The 16,226-nt window shown below is 40.7% G+C and overlaps 1 protein-coding gene across 1 annotated transcript; it reads right to left on the bottom strand.

Moving 5' to 3' along the window:
* Window positions 1-7,155: 7,155 nt before the first annotated feature.
* On the bottom strand, window positions 7,156-14,669 carry LOC131776025 (ATP-binding cassette sub-family C member 4-like). The gene is made up of 6 exons (XM_066162362.1): window positions 14,139-14,669; window positions 13,234-13,616; window positions 11,180-12,528; window positions 10,029-10,599; window positions 8,475-8,611; window positions 7,156-8,024 (listed from the first exon to the last, which is right to left on the bottom strand). Exons 1-6 carry the CDS (start codon window positions 14,667-14,669, stop codon window positions 7,156-7,158), a joined length of 3,840 nt encoding a protein of 1,279 aa, XP_066018459.1.
* Between the last annotated feature and the right edge of the window lie 1,557 nt (window positions 14,670-16,226).

Genomic DNA, 16,226 nt, shown 5'->3' with positions numbered 1-16,226 from the left:
CAACACTAAAGCCACTGAATAGTAACTTTCGGTTTTTCTCTCAGCATATTGGTTTTCTTCGCCTCCTAGGAAAGTTTCAACCTCACTGTCAGTCAGCGAAATGGATTTTTTAGTGTTTTAGCTGCCGTAATTTGAGAAAGCTCCGACAAGCAACTTGTATTGAGAATCGTGAACGCTTTGCCATTCATTCATCAACCTGACCGAGTGGCGCCAAAGGCGAGTGACGTATCAGCAGCTGATTGGCTATATCAACACACGTGAAAAAATACGATATTTTTTCACGCGTGTTGTTACAGCTTTTCTCTGGGCCGGAAATCCCAGTATAGCACCGCAGTCTATGTGATAAATTAATTTTTTTTTTACATAACCTTAGGCCAAACCCCCATATCATAGAAGAAGGACGTATTTTATTCAGTATCCCGTGTCGGTCCTGGCGTTTCAGAAAGCTCTAATAAATGTAAATCTTTTCAATTCTTCATATTTTTCTCACTTCATCCGGCAGTTCCTTCCATTAGGTCTGCTTCGCATGATCCATAATCCAAACAATCCAGAACCGTCACGAATGTCACCATGGACAAAGTTGTGGAATTTCAATTTACCAAAATAGTTGTTTGAAACGTTCATTGCGTAATTTGATTCTTTCATGCAAGAGCATTCGACCATTTGTGATAGTTTCTTAACCAAACTTGATTTGGTGTCTCTTAAGTTAGATGGGATTTCAAATTGCTTGCACATTTCCCTGATCGTCTTAACCTTGAAAAATGAAAGCCTGTTTACAAATGCCATTTCGCAAAGGTTGTAGAAATCATACATCACTGGATGCTCAACACCAATTTCAGACTGTACGGCTACACTTGTTTTCTCGAGCATTTGTTCATCTGTTAGCGAGGTATACTCTTCAGCTAGCTCTGGAAGCTAAAATGGAAGCTATGTTTTTTTCGGTTATATAGTTCTTATCAAATGTAAATAACGTGACATTCGGTCTAACAAGCATTTCAGGCTTCGGTTTCGATGATCGGCAAACTGGTTTCCCGCTGATTACTGAAAAAGATTCAACGCAATGAAGCTTAATTTATTTGGAGGCTTCTAGAATCTAAACAATTACAGCCGTGAAGATCTGGCAAGTTCCAGTAGTAGCTCCGAAGGTCAAATAGTACTGGTAATAATGGTACTTCTCCAAATTACTTCTACCTTCCCGGGTGCCTTTCGAGAAGAATTCTTACATTTCGTGTTTCCGCGCTACACGTTTGGCTTGATTTTTGATCAAAATAATTCAAGCAACATTTCATTTAAGGATTTCCCTGAGCCGGTGAAGCCCAAACCACCGAGGGTTTTTTTTAATGTTGTTTTGTTAATCGGGTTTCATACGCCAGCGTTTGGCGTCAGATTATAATAATTACCATTACTAGTGACCAGGAAGCTTCCAAGGTTGAAAAAACCGCGACAAAATGCGATCCGAGTACACTGTTTCAAAATATTATGAGCTATCAAGACAACTGGGAGCTGGTCACGTTGTGAGTTCGTAATATACCCGTAGATGGTGAAGAAACAAGTGAAGAGATGAAAGATCACATACTTGAACTGTGGAACTGTACTCCTCTCAAGTAGAAAGCTTGCGACGATAAACATGATAAGGAGTTAACCTATAAACGAAAGGCTTGTCATGGAGCTTCGTGCGTTTTCCAGATAATACATACACCTCCAAAACAGTTACAGGCTGAACTGTTGAAAAATGACTGAAGCCAGAGGTAAGGATGTTTCAACCTGTTTGTTTTAACCATATCATAACTGATTTATCGTTTATATATGTATAAAAAAACAACTACAAAGGAGGATTAACGAAATTTCGAGCAATCGAGCACATGTTAACGAGAATGCGAGCATGCGAGCAGTTACAAAAAATTTGTGAGCACCAGCAAGCGAGCACCCTTGTAATTTTTGCGAGCAATAATTGGAGCAAAGGCCAAAATTTGCGAGCACTTTTAAATTGAATGGAACCATTCGATACCCCTAAAATTGTGTAGTGCGCTGATTTAGGGATCTTCTGTAACTTCAGAGTTACATTCTTGTCGTTCATGCAAAATACTCCTGCTGTCGTTCCTCGTACTGGTCTTTCTGTTAGGGCAGTCTGCATGTCTTTAGCCGTCAAAATATCATGACCTTCCTATTATTAGTTTGGCCAGTGGCGTTGCACAGTGTGACAAGGCATCGATACTTGACTGAATGGCTGCTCTCTTCGAAATAACGCTGATCTCATTTCTGAAGATAAAAGGTTATCACAAGTTATGTGGACATTCTGTCGAACCAACTCGTCCTTAGTGTCTCTAATTTGAAATACTAACGAGGTGAGCGGGCAGCAAGCGCACCCTTTCTCATCGTTCACTTCTTTATGAAAGTGTGTCTCTTGCGACCCCACGACAGCGTATGAAAAATAATACGAACTGAAGACAGGTTAGACTCATCTCACTGGGTCTAACCATTGATAATGTGTTAAAAGAGCGACAGCCCAGGCGCCATCATTAATCTCGTTCAGAAGCGCGGCCATATACGTTATGGTTTCTGTAGCCTACTTCCCCGTTACTTGCAGGCTAAATACCTGTTTCTTTCTTCGATTCTTTTTTTGGTGAGCAGGACTGCTTGCTCTTGCAGAAGCAGCAACCAGCGATGATGTTTAATAACCCTCTCCTCCTGGGTCTCCATATGGCATGAGCCGATTGCGATCGTTCAGATTTCTAGAGAGAAATAATTCCTCATCGGGTAGATAAATGTGTTCAGGTTTGTTCGGCTTAATTTGGGGTGTTTGATGGTATTAATGCATAGAATACTCTTAAGGATCGTGCCTACCTTGTGGTACACCAGTCCCCTCAGGGCGCTTCCCATTTTGACCCCCAGTATTTCACATCTGTAGTCTTGCTGGTGCATACCAAGACCACCGATCAAACCATTGAGACACATAGCTAACGCGCAGGCGTAGAGCTGAAAAGTATTCTCTGCCTCAGATGACATTAGCTTGGAAACGAGATACCCGAGAAACAGTGGAAAGAGAAGGCGAGAAGTTGTAATCAATACATTCCCCGTCAAAATGATGATAACATCTTTGACAGAAAGCATATCAAACACGCTTCTCCAAAGTTTGGGCCTTCATCTTGCAATGATGTTTCTCGCTCTCCCAGATCTTCTGAAGCTTGTCGGTGACAAAACGGCCAGAGTTCTCGTCTGACAGGGGAAATGTTTGCGCGGCCGGCCAAAATTGATCCCCTTGCTTGGGTGAGCCTGTTGAGTTCCAGAAAGAAGCCAAATAACGGGTGAACATTATCTTGCAATTATTTGAGGAAACGGCGTGGAAACAACTTTTCATTCCGAATGGAGTTTCCACCATTTTTTTGCCGCTTTTCTTTTTGTCACATACATGACAAACTTAATAATCACAAAAATAAATCAATAATTGTAACCAATCACGCACGAGATCTTTTCGACCTGAGAAGCCAGAGAAACCGAATAGGTTTCATCGGTCATTTAACGTCCACTGAGGCGTAAAATAAAATTTCGTAAGCGAGAAAACGCATTTTTTTTTTCCTCAGGCTGAAAATAACCGTATAATGCTGTAAAAATTGGATACCTATCTAAGTCGATTGCGTGATAGTCATGAATGAACCTGTGTCTCGCGAACTGTCACAGTCGGAGGAGGAGTATAGGAGTATAGTAAACTGGACGTTAATTTCAGTCGCACTTAGCTTGACTTGCACTGATTCGGGACTCTGCACCTTGCATAAGAATAATTTAAAACAAAAACGTTCCTCAAAAGTGACATGAGCGTCTCGACGTTTTCCCTTTATTCTGAGGTATCACTGCTTTCCAGAGCAAGCCAACTTTACAGTCTCCGCATTTAACCTTGTATGCGTAAAGATCCCTCTCTGTAATGGCGCTTGCTACGACAAAAGCGACGGCACTGTTTTTCTATTGTTTGCGGTTGAATGAAGTTCCGAATGAATTAATTTTCCGCGAGTTTTTACTCATTGTCCATCGGCTTGATTTTGAGTATAAAATCTTTATAAGTGAGCTACGCACGCGACTGCGATCAGTTTATCATTTGATCACCGAGTCCAGCTATATGTAACCAAATCAGAAACTGCGAAAAGAAGTTAATTCTTTCACTGATCGCGCGTTTTTAAACTGTGGGTTGTTTACATTACATAAATAATGTTCACTCTCGACGGATCATGTCATGTTATCTGTTCACGAAATAGGCATCAAAATGCAGCTTGCATACTTCCATGAAAGCTTAACACATTGAATTTGAAATTCAAGATACCGAGTCAAACTAATCCACGCAAACAGCGCCATGTCACGCATCGGCGCTGTTGTCAACAACATGATGCAAATTAAAGAAAGATGTTTTTCTCACTCCACGGTGAGCGAGCTCTATTACGAAGTTCATATAACACGCATCCTGCGTACTGCTCGGATCAGCAATGTCGATGGCATAATGTTTGTAGATAGAAAAATAAGAGAGATGGTAGGTTTAGAGCTCAGTAAAGAAAAAAAGAAAGATGTTTTTCGTCTTGTCACGAGCATGGAACAATGAAAAAATTATGAGTGACTCAATTCGAAGCCTCAACATCCCCCCCTAAGCACCCCCCTGGACATTTTAACTTTTGAAGATTGTTTCGTTCAATTGCCAATTTCTTTGTAAAACGCAAGATTAGTGACAGTGACTTTCTTGAGGACCTTAAAACAACTCCATATCAAAAGATATAACACGTTTATTCCGTTAGAAAGACTTGACAGTTCCGGTTCAAATTTCCCGTCTTCACCCCCGGGCAGGAAAGACAGTCATATATCCGAACAAAACGTGGGGATCACATAAGAAAGTATGGCGCATGCGAAAGATGATTTTTTAAAAGGTTGGATGAGAGAAGGACACGATCTTAAGTGTCTAGAGATGCTTAGATAAGTTACCAAATATAGTAAAATATAATAAAAACTTTGGAGTTTGAGTCCATTGGCAAACTATGCCAGCTGGTCTCTTGAGCAGATCAAGCGCTGACGAAATTTGACAGTTTTGAAATTTTGAGCGGATGCAAAAATCGAGACAAAAACTCGTCTTGACACAATTTGTCCTTTGATTTTGTCAAGAGAATTCTGGTTTTGTCTGCTAGTGCAGATAGCCCAGATAGCCACTTACGAATCCATTTTTAGTTTAATAATAGCCTTCACTCTCGAGAAATGGCAAATATATTACCCATGTGATCCGACTACAACTTTAATTCCGAAAACTTCGAGAACATCTCCGGTCAGTCTGGCTTCCTTTCACTTCCTCACATTTTCCCTTGTGCTGTGGCTGTTAACACGTACTTTCACTCCATTTCCAATATTTCCTAAAGTGTTAGGATGTTTAGAACATACCAATAACTGCTATATTTTTTCCATGGTCAAAATGACCGGAACGAAACAAAATTAACTTGTACTCGAGGATTTCGCTGGAGAGCTGGTAGTACTTCAAATGACTTGATACGTCGTCCCGGTATTCTAGGAGAGAAATCAGGGCCGAAATACCCAAAGCCACTCCAATCTTTGCTTTCCATGAATCAAGTAAACCTTCTTAAAAGTTAAAATTCTCACTAAAATGTAAAATTCTTCAGTCCATTTTAATAACTTTCGATTCTAATTCGTTACACTAACTAATATTAGTTTCAATTTGTAGAACCCGCGAAACAGGCCATATGGCAAGGGGAAAACTTAGCACAATCACGTCACGCAATATATCAAGCCGGGTTTGTCCAGTTGATTTTGATGGCGGCAAGATAATGTCGAGTATGTCGCTCAAAACCGCTGTGCTCCATAAGAGCGTAACATCATTGATGATGGAAACAAATTTGCGGAAAGGAGGTTTAGTTCATCGGGTTCCGTGAAGCTTGCTCTCCAATGCAAACCATCCAGTGTGGTGTCCCTCAAGGTTCGATTTTAGGCCCTCTATTGTTCATTCTATACATAAATGACTTCCCTAATGCCTCTGAATTAAAAGACCCTCTGCTTTTCGATGATGATACCAGTATCTTTTATTCTCACTCAAACCCAAATTGCTTAGAATCCGTACTTAATGAAATTGCTAAAATGCTAAAATGCAATAAGCTCTGCAATAAGCTCTAACTACGTAATTTTTAAACCCAGACAGAAGAAACTTAACTCCAGCATTTCTCTCTCCTTTGGAGGTAAATTCCAACAACAATCTAACATAACTAAATTCCTTGGGGTCTATATTGATGATCATCTCTCCTGGAAACACCATATCAGCTATGTCAGTAAACAAATCGTTAAATCAATAGGTATTATATTCAGGTCTCGCTTTTTCCCATCCTCTACAAATAAACTCACTTTGTACTACACCTCAATTTATCCTTATATCGTCTATTGTAACTGCGCCTGGTTGTCCACATACGTATCTAACTTAAATAGAATTTATTACTTGCAAAAGTGAGCTGTGCGGGCTATCACCAACTCAGACTACCTAGCTGAATTGGCCTCAATCTTTTGGTAACGAATAGCCAAATTCACAACTATGGTACCGGAACAGCGAGTAATTATCGAACGCATTTGTGCCGTACAAATCTCAAGCAATTCACAATTCTCTACCAAGGTACTAAACTTTGGATCTCTCTTCCTGTTTCAGTCACTCGTTCGTCAAACCTTCCTGGTTTTAAGACGAAAATGCAAGAGGTTTTACTTAGATAATTTCTGAATTGGCCTAGCCGCACATTCGCAGTAATTTTTCTTTACTTTATTTATTAATATAAGTGAGGTGGCACTCTCATAAGCCCGGTGGCTTCCTAGGTCTCCTCGCCTTCTTGCTATAACCGCTGTTAATAAATTTTTTGTATTGTGTAAATAAGGCAAATAAAATATGATGATGATGATAAAGATGATGCGCGCACTTTACTTCTGCATAATTATGATAAGCTATCTCGTATTTTTTTAACATATTTCATTATATTAATTTTTTCAAGGACCACAAATTGTAAGTCTGTAAAAAAAATTAACCCTTGCTTATTTATTCCAAATTGCACGCGAAATCATGTGATTACCCATACTACTATGTTGAGCTCTGCAGGATCAGACCTGCGTGACATTCGAGGTATTTCAACCTTAAACCGCATATCAGTTCATGTTCATTATTGAATCAAATTTATAAAATCCTTTAACTTTTCCATCTTTCAAGACCAAAATCTTCTCGCAGTCTTTTATCGTGTTCAAACGGTGAGCTATAGTGATGACAGTTGACTCTTTCAGTTTGTCCCGCACTACATTCCAAACCGTCTGCTCTGTGTCTGGATCAACATGCGCAGTTGGCTCGTCCAAGACGACGATTTTACTTCGCTGTAGCAGCACACGAGCCAAGCAAACTAACTGCCGCTCTCCAACACTCACATTAGCGCCATGCTCCAGCAGTTTGTGATCCAGCTTGGCCTCAAGTGTCTCGACGAAATCTTTCAGTTGCACATCCTCTAAAGCCTGCCATAATTCAGCGTCTTGAAACTTGTCAAAAATGTCTAGATTTTTCCTCAATGATCCGCTAAAAAGAACAGGACTTTGGCCAAGAACCGAGATACCTCGTCGAGCTTGTTGGAGGCCTATGTCTTTAATTGGAACATCGTCGATGGTTATCTCTCCATCAGCATCAGGCATGCGCATAAGAGCTGCTACGAAAGATGACTTCCCGGCTCCCGTACGGCCGACAACTCCAATCTTTGCTCCTCCTTTGATGCTAAGATTGATGTTCTTCAGCACTTTAGGTCCTCCCGGATAGTACGTCAGTGATACATCTCTCAACACAATACTTCCTCTCCGAGGCCAGTCTTGTGGGGGTTTTCGTTCTTCCTCGTATCCAGGCTCCCGGTCAAGTTTGGTGTAGGTCATAACTCGCTCAACTGACGTCATGTAGTTTTCCACTTCAGAGGTTTTTCTAACAGCGTATTGAGTCGAGCTCAGAGTTTGGATGACGTAAACAAGAGCAAGACCGGCGTAAGCTGAAAAGAAAACTTGGAACTTAAATGTATAAATTCTGGACTTGTTATCTCTTTACCGCTCAAAAAATTTAACAAAAACTTTACAGTCTAGGGTACCTAGTCTGGTCCAGGCAGTCACTTAATAGAAGGGATTAAAATAACGCGTCTTTCTTACGTCTTCCTCAGTATCGCTGTTTTAACTCCAAGCTAAGTAGGTGCAGAGGAGTTATCAACACAAGTTCCCCTTTTTAAATCATAGAAGACACTTCAAAGTTTGTATAGCACTTAAGCCACCCGAGTGACTCTCACGTTTTTGTCGTTTTTAGAAACCACCCGTTAATGAGAGAGCACGTATAGTCACACTTATCTTATAAAATTATTCAGTTGTTCATTCTGTGTTGATACACGACTATATAGATTCCAACATTACATAGAAAGACTCAAAGTCGTTACTAAGAATCCTGAACTTACCGGCATCTTGAGTTACCAAGATTGCAGCCAGAGCAACTGCACCGACTAACAAGGAAGCGAGACAATCCAAACGTGCACCGAGCCACCTACCACTGGCCATCACCATAATGTACGCCTGATTATGAACATCTTGATATCTGAGGGGACGAATGTTTATCACAATAAGTTTTAATAATGGGATAATTTTTTAGTTGACTGTTGAAAATAGACCGGATTGTATAAACTTTGTATTACTTTGCTAAGTGATTTGTCAAGCAAACTTGTGAAAAACCAACCGCCTATTGGCCGAATGCCTTTGCCAGCGTTCAATACGGTTTCCATGATTTTACGTTAAGTCCTCTGTCACTACTTGTGATCTTTTATTTTGTTTTGATTGGCTTTTATTATTATATTGCATTTTTTTTACGACAATCACTCCAAAACAATTCTTAAAGAGATTACACCGGGTCTCCACACTGAAGTGAGACCAGTGTCTCCTTCGGCCTGACAATGTAACGGAGCCCTTCAACAAATTCTACCCGACACCCCACCCTCTCAAAAAGATGTTACTCTCAAATCAAAATCCGTAAGCTTCTAGCTAACTGTCCGAAAGATCACTTCCGTAGCCTCATCTAAGTCTTAGGTATGCACCATTCGTCGAGATGAAGTGAGAGCCGCAAGAGCCGAATTTGTTAACGATGTGGATATTTTCCATTAAAAATGGTGAATTCTCCCAAAAAAGGCCAATTCTTAACTGTTCACTATCACAACTACATCTCTTATATCAAGTATAAAATTTATCAGAAAGAGGAGACGATTGGCACTTGTCTGTATTCCCTGTTAAACTCGTAATGGAGTCCAATTCGGTCAGTAATCATACGAGTTATTAACAAAATCGGACGACCGCGAAGCGGGAGTCTGATTTTTTTAATCACGTGTATTATTAAAAACATAATTCGACGACATGACGTTCTCTTACCAATTAATCAAAGCTATGACAAAATCAGAGAAAGAAACTAGACAACAGTTATACGTTTTCGTAGAAGAAAAGAAACTCAGCGAAACTCGCGACAACAGCGCGCGCATACACTTACACACAGGCATGACTTCTCACTGTCCAGTTACAAGCATGACACTTACACTGCGTTATTGGTGCTCAACTCGGGCCGGTGATAACCAGTCATGCTCGATAAATTTGTTAGTTTTGACTTATCGTGAAATTTCTGCGTCACGTGATCTTGTCGATTGAACGTTCATATTATGCGTCTGTTGAAATCCTATTAGAAGGACGAAAACCGCACAGAGCAATTACTGTAGTCTTACCACTGGTAATGCCCTTCGTGCCTCTTTCGGACAGCTTCGTTTCGAAGCCGTGCCTCGTACGGAAAAGTCCACTTGCTGACCAGTGTCTCAGCACATACCACATAGGATTACAAAAGAGACGTGATGCAATTTCGTGTATTACCGGTAAATCAAAAATAAATAACTGACAGAAAATGAGCAATTACAACTCATTTCTGCCCTGTGCATTTATCGGCTCTGGCACCACACACTAAAGCATTGTCTCCAACATACCTGTAAAGTGCATCCACAAAATCTGTATGTCTTCGTCTCGTACGAATCGTGTCCAGTCCTATCAGGCTCTCTGAAAAATGAGCCAACACTGGGCTTCGGGATATCGACTCTAACCTCTTAAGGTCTCTGGCAGTCTTCAAGTAATAACTGGATAGAAAAACGACCAGCATGGAAATTGGAACAATAAGAAACATGAGCCAAACATTTGTGGCTACTGTTATTAGAATTTGGATAAATATCATCAATAGCATCTGCACTGCCGCCAGGAATGTTTTGGGTAACATCTCATCTACGCAGCCAATGTCATTGGAGAAGCGATTTAGGATTCTTCCCACCGGATTGGAATGAAAGAATAGGACAGGTGCTTGTAAAATGGCCACAACCATTTTATCGTGAAGACGCTCGGCGCACTTTAGACAAACATGGAAGAATCCATAAGCCCGAATGATAGTAAATATAAAACACGCGCCAACCAGACAGGCGAGGACAGATAGATAAGTCTTGTTCTTCTGATCCTCTTGGTTTAGTTTTGCAAGAAACGAGAGCCACAAGTCTGGAGCAGCTATGATGGCTGAAAGAAACACCATTAACATGTAACGGTTGAAACACAGTTGTACATTGATATATATGTATATTGTACAAGATTTGTTGGGCCTAGAGACAACCCGCCTGGATTAGCTACTACCGCTAGTATCATGGGGATGTCTATGTAAGCACTAAAATGTCACAGAATAGATGAAGCAGTCAACCATGTTACCCATAAATATGGTTAGAAAACAGCTTTTGGTCTCAGAAAGTTAGTTCGTAGAGCGAGTGGTTTTTTCATCTTGTTCAGGCGAGTCGAGGCAAGTTCAAGGCAAACGTGAGGAGAAAAACACCAGCTCTTCCTTTTGCGCGTGACTCACCATTCACTCGCACTTGCCTCGTGCTTGTACGAACAAGTGAGATATCGGGGACATGGTCAGACATTTGTACAATTTCTCGTAACTCTACCATATAATCTTAAAAGAACGTGTATTGTTTGTTCAAAGCATAGCCATTGTGACATGATTTGCACGAAGTAGGAAAAAACGAAATATAGAAAAAAGGTTGCTATATTCCCTTTGAAGACTTGAGCCAAGCTTTGTAACTCTCTCTAACGATAAGTTTACCTTGTGTAATGAGACTTAAACCGACCATTCCAGTTATCATCAAAGGATGGGCTCCACTTCTGAAATAGTCCCAATAAAGCCTGGATGTCACAACTCCGATTGTACGATCCTCCTTTGCTATCTCCAAACTCTTCGCTTCATTGGGCAAAGAATGCATTTTCAGGTAATTTTCAGCATTATCTTCTTCCTCCTTATTTTCCCACGAGAACGGCTCAGATGAACCCGTTTTGTCCTTCAGAGCCACTTTATGGAGCGGGTCAACAGTTGAACTGATTACACCTTTGTCGTGCAGCTCAGCAAATCGTCCCTTGTCGAGGACACGCCCTTTGTACAACACAATCACTTCATCAGCATTTTCCATGTGCTGTTGCTGATGAGAGGCAAACAGAACGATTTTATCGCCTAGCAGATCTTTGATGCATTTGTTAAAGATGTGTTGGCCAACTTTAACATCGACAGCACTCAGTGGATCATCCAATAGATAAATATCTCCGTCAGCATAAACTGCACGAGCTAAACTTACTCTCGCCTGTTGCCCTCCACTCAGAACCTCGCCGCGTTCTCCAACAACTGTTTGGTCACCATCAGGTAAGCGCTGAAAGTCTTCTTTCAGAGCGCAGACGTCAATTATTCTTTCGTACTTGGACTCCTCGTAGGGTTGGCCAAATAGAATGTTTTCTTTTATCGTTCCCGAGAACACCCAAGCAGTCTGAGGCAAGTAAATGACAGAACCTTGATAATCAATCGTGCCACTGGCGTTCGAGATTTCACCAGCGATCGCTGAGAGAAGAGTAGACTTCCCACTTCCAACCGGGCCGGTAATGACCGTTAAACTCTTTGAGGGTGCAAAGAAGTTGATATCCTCAAGAATAAATTCATCTTCACGATGCGTTTTTGCGTAGCTTAAATTTGACACACGTAGAATAGTAGGTCCTAATTCTTTTACTTCACGGGAGAGGGAAACTTTCTGCATATTTTCCTCTTCTTTTTTCAAGTAATTGGGACTTTGGTTACTTGAGGTACTTTTCGCTTTTTGTTGGGGCTCGTTGCTTTCATCACTCTCTAAGACTTCCAACAGATTTTCCAAAAGAAGAAATTCTTCGATTCTTCCGAGCGAAACATAGGCGTCATACGTTACCATTAAACCAGGTGTCAAATTCAACATGCCAATAAATTTTAAAACACCCATAAACGACAGCAGCATGAAAACATTGGCGGGCGTGATGGTCTGGCCTGTAAGCACCATAGTAATTACTGACACCAGAGTGGCCAGTGGCGTTGCACTGTATGTCAAGGCATCGATACTTGACTGAATGGCTGTCCTCTTCGAAATGACGCTGATTTCATTTCTGAAGATAAAAGGTTATCATAAGTTCATAAGTTATGTGGGCATTCTGTCAAACTGTCAGTGTCCTCTCTAAATTGAAATATTAAAGAGGTGAGCGGGCGTCAAGCGCACCCTTCCTCATCATTCACTTCTTTGTGAAAGTGTGTCTCTTGCTACCCCACGACAGCGTATGAGAAATAATACCAACTGAAGACAGGTTAGGCTGTTTGAGATGTTCTACCTCTAATAATAAACGATTATTCTCCGAAGTGGAGGTGATAACCACCCTCTTTCACCGACACTGAGGTGAAAACGATTACAATATCTTCTGGCGCAAATCTCTCAAGAGTCGCTCGAGGGTGAATTCCAAAGGATACTGGGAGTTTAAGTAACCAGCTAGAGCGCTCTTTTAACACTATCTACTCAGTAGGTACTGCTATTTTTTTTAACTGACTGGCCAGTCCTCCGGTTATGGAATGGGTTACATGAGACACTTATTCTTTGTGAAAAGAGGCATTCTAATTGGCTCATACAGCGGTCCAAAGATCTCCCTTTTGGTGATAAGGGGGTATATTTAAACAGCCTAGCTAATAAAGCTCTCAGTGGAGACGAAACAGATTTGTGGCTATATATTTCCCAGTTTTGAATAATAAGGGTCAAAATTTACGGGAATGAATAAAGTATTTGTTTGAGCCTACTTCTGATTAAAAAATATAATTTACCTTACCTTCTCACATGTTTTATCTTTCGTTCATATTCGTCTTCCCATGCATGCGTTTTAACCGCGCGGATCCCGGAAACTACTTGATTCATTAGGGAGATTCGCTGATCCGACACTGTAGCTGTGCGCAAGCGCAGCTTACCATTAACATAGGACAAGACGGCATAGTATGGCATGAGAATACACAGGAAGAACACACCCGTAACAGCCTGCCAACCAATCAAATTGTAGATAAGGAATATTGCCGCTGCATAAGCAGGAACTGCGAAAACAGCTAAGGCAAAAAACTTGACTGTCTCTTCTTCCATTCTTTTAACATCATTGGATATCAGGTCAAATAAGCGTCCTGCAGTGAATTTCAGTAACGTCTGCTTGCTGAGTAGAAGCGTCTGAAAGAAGGTAGAGATTAGACATTAAAGAAGAAGTCTGTTCCATAAACCATATTATTTTAATGTCCTGCATTAAGATATCCGTGGCTCCGTTTCGAGACGAGAGTATTCAAAGCTCTACAAATTATCTTTAGATGTGTTAAAAGAGCGACAACTCAGGCGCCATTTTGAATATCGTTCAGAAGCACGGCCGTATACGTACGTTATGGTTTCTGTAGCCTGCTTCCCCGTTTACTGCAGGCTAAACAACTGTTTGTTTCTTCAATTTTTTTTGTTAGAGAGCAGGATTGCTTGTTCTCGAAAAAGAAGCAACCAGAAATGAAATTGAATAATCCTCTCCTCCTGGGTCTCCATATGGCATAAGCCGATAGCAATCGATCAGATTTGTAGAAAAAAACCATTCTATATCGGATAGATAAATGTGTTCACGTTTGTTCGGCTTAATTTGGGATGTTTAGGGTGTTAGAAAAATCAGTTAAGCCTTCGACAACTGCATAGAATGCTCTTTAGAATCGTGCCTACCTTGTGGTACACCAGTCCCCTCAGGGCGCTTCCTATTTTGATTCCCAATATTTCACATCTGTAGTCTTGCTGGTGCATACTAAGATTACCGATCAAACCATTTAGACACATAGCTAATGCGCAGGCGTAGAGCCGATAAGTATTTTCTGCCTCAGTTGACATAAGCTTAGAAACAAGATACCCGAGAAACAGTGGAAAGAGAAGGCGAGAAGTTGCAAACAATATATTCCCCGTCAAAATGATGATAACATCTTTGACAGAAAGCATATAAAACACGCTTCTCCAAAGTTTGGGCCTTTTCCCATTTATCTTGCAATGATGTTTCTCGCTTTCCCAGCTTTTTTGAAGCTTGTCGGTGACAAAACGGCCAGAGTTCTCGTCTGACAAGGGTAAAAAGTCATTTTGATCCAAAGGTCTCTGACTGCCCTCCTTAAGGACTCCGTTCATCCAACGATAAAAAAGTGAAGATACAAAACTGACTTCATTATCTTCATCACCAGGAATTTTCCTGTAACCGCCTTTTGGTGCCATCACTTGAGACCTACAAAATACTTAGCCATTATTATTAGCACGTTTAACGCAATAGTCAAACATCTTTGCATGTTGTTCCAGGATTCCAGAACCAACTTGCTATCGAAGAGTTGTAAACTTACATTAAATCCAGTAAGTCACGGCGTTTGAAGAACCTCATAACTTTTATATAGCCTAAAATAATATAGCCTAAAACAAAACGGTGAATAATCAGGATACCCGTCATTGAATAAGCTTTACGCTCGGAGAGTGTCGAGTTTTCCTTTCTCTACTTTTATGAACGTTTAATTTTCTTGGCATAGTTGCCATGGCAGCGGTTCCTACCGATGTTTTTGTCTAAAATTTTGCGCAGGAAATTTACGCGCTGCCGGCCAAAATTGATCACCTTGCTTAGGTGAGCCTGTTGACTTCCAGGCTCCCTTTAGATAGAAACCAAATAACGGGTGAACAATATCTCTCAATTATTTGAGGAAGCGGTGTGGAACCAACTTTTCATTCCGAATGGAGTTTCCACAATTTTTGTGCGATAAAAATTTGAGGAAGCTGCAACTCTATGTAGCTTACCTTGCAACTTTGTCTCATACAGAAATTCACCAAGATACCGGTAATATTGCCGTTCTTTTCTATTTGCAAGTCATATCTTCTGCACGAGCGAATAGGTTATGAGAGATTTCAAAATATACAAAAAAATCTTTCTCTATAATAAGACAGATGTCGTATTTTGAAACGAGAGGATTTCAAATTTCTCAAGAGCCCTCTATTCACCACGCTGAATAAAAGGGGACTTGTTTTGAAAGTTTTGAACTGCATTTCCAAATAAATTTCAAAACTCTGTGGAAAGAAAACAAGTTGAAAATGGAGATTTTCGAAAACCATATGACTAAATGCCCGGAAATACCTCGGAAACGTAGTCTACGTATTACTCGAAAAGCCTTAAGGCTCTTGGTGCTGCTCTTGTGTAAACAATTTTCTTTCTGTTTTTCCCTGGTCATGCGAGCCATTGGATGGGCAAATGTCGCAGATAGTGACTTAATTTTCAGGGGTATTAATTTTTGTTATGGATGGGAACCCGCAAAACAAGACAACATTTCCTGTGTGTATTTACATTTGTCAACAAAATTGTTACAAAATGATTAAAATAGTATTCTGAAGGTGGTTGGTGTAGGTGGTTGTAGGTGGTTGTAGGTGATTGTAGGTGGTTTTAGGTGGTTTTAGGTCGATTTAGGTGGTTGTAGGTGGTTGTAGGTGATTGTAGGTGGTTGTAGGTGGTTGTAGGTGGTTGTAGGTGTAATGACCTCTCAAGAGGACGAAATACCTGGCAGTCTGAATTTTTCACAGTAATTTCACCGAAATTAAGGTTCTTTCAAACTTCGTAGGAACATGAGATGTTTGCTTAGAAATGTTAAGCGATTCCAAAAATTAACTTGGTATTTTAGTAAACAAATTCTTCGAGCTTGGGCACACCATGATGTTGCTCGGTTGTCGATGTTTCTGATCAGACTGCCGGGCACGGTCTCGAAAGGCTAATGCCCGGCAGTCAGAAATTTTCTCCAAAGT

This window comes from Pocillopora verrucosa, chromosome 2, assembly GCF_036669915.1.
Source record: "Pocillopora verrucosa isolate sample1 chromosome 2, ASM3666991v2, whole genome shotgun sequence".
In the NCBI taxonomy this organism is placed as follows: Eukaryota; Metazoa; Cnidaria; class Anthozoa; order Scleractinia; family Pocilloporidae; genus Pocillopora; species Pocillopora verrucosa.
Note: the sequence above shows the minus strand (reverse complement) of the source record. Positions and strands in the feature narration are given on the sequence as shown.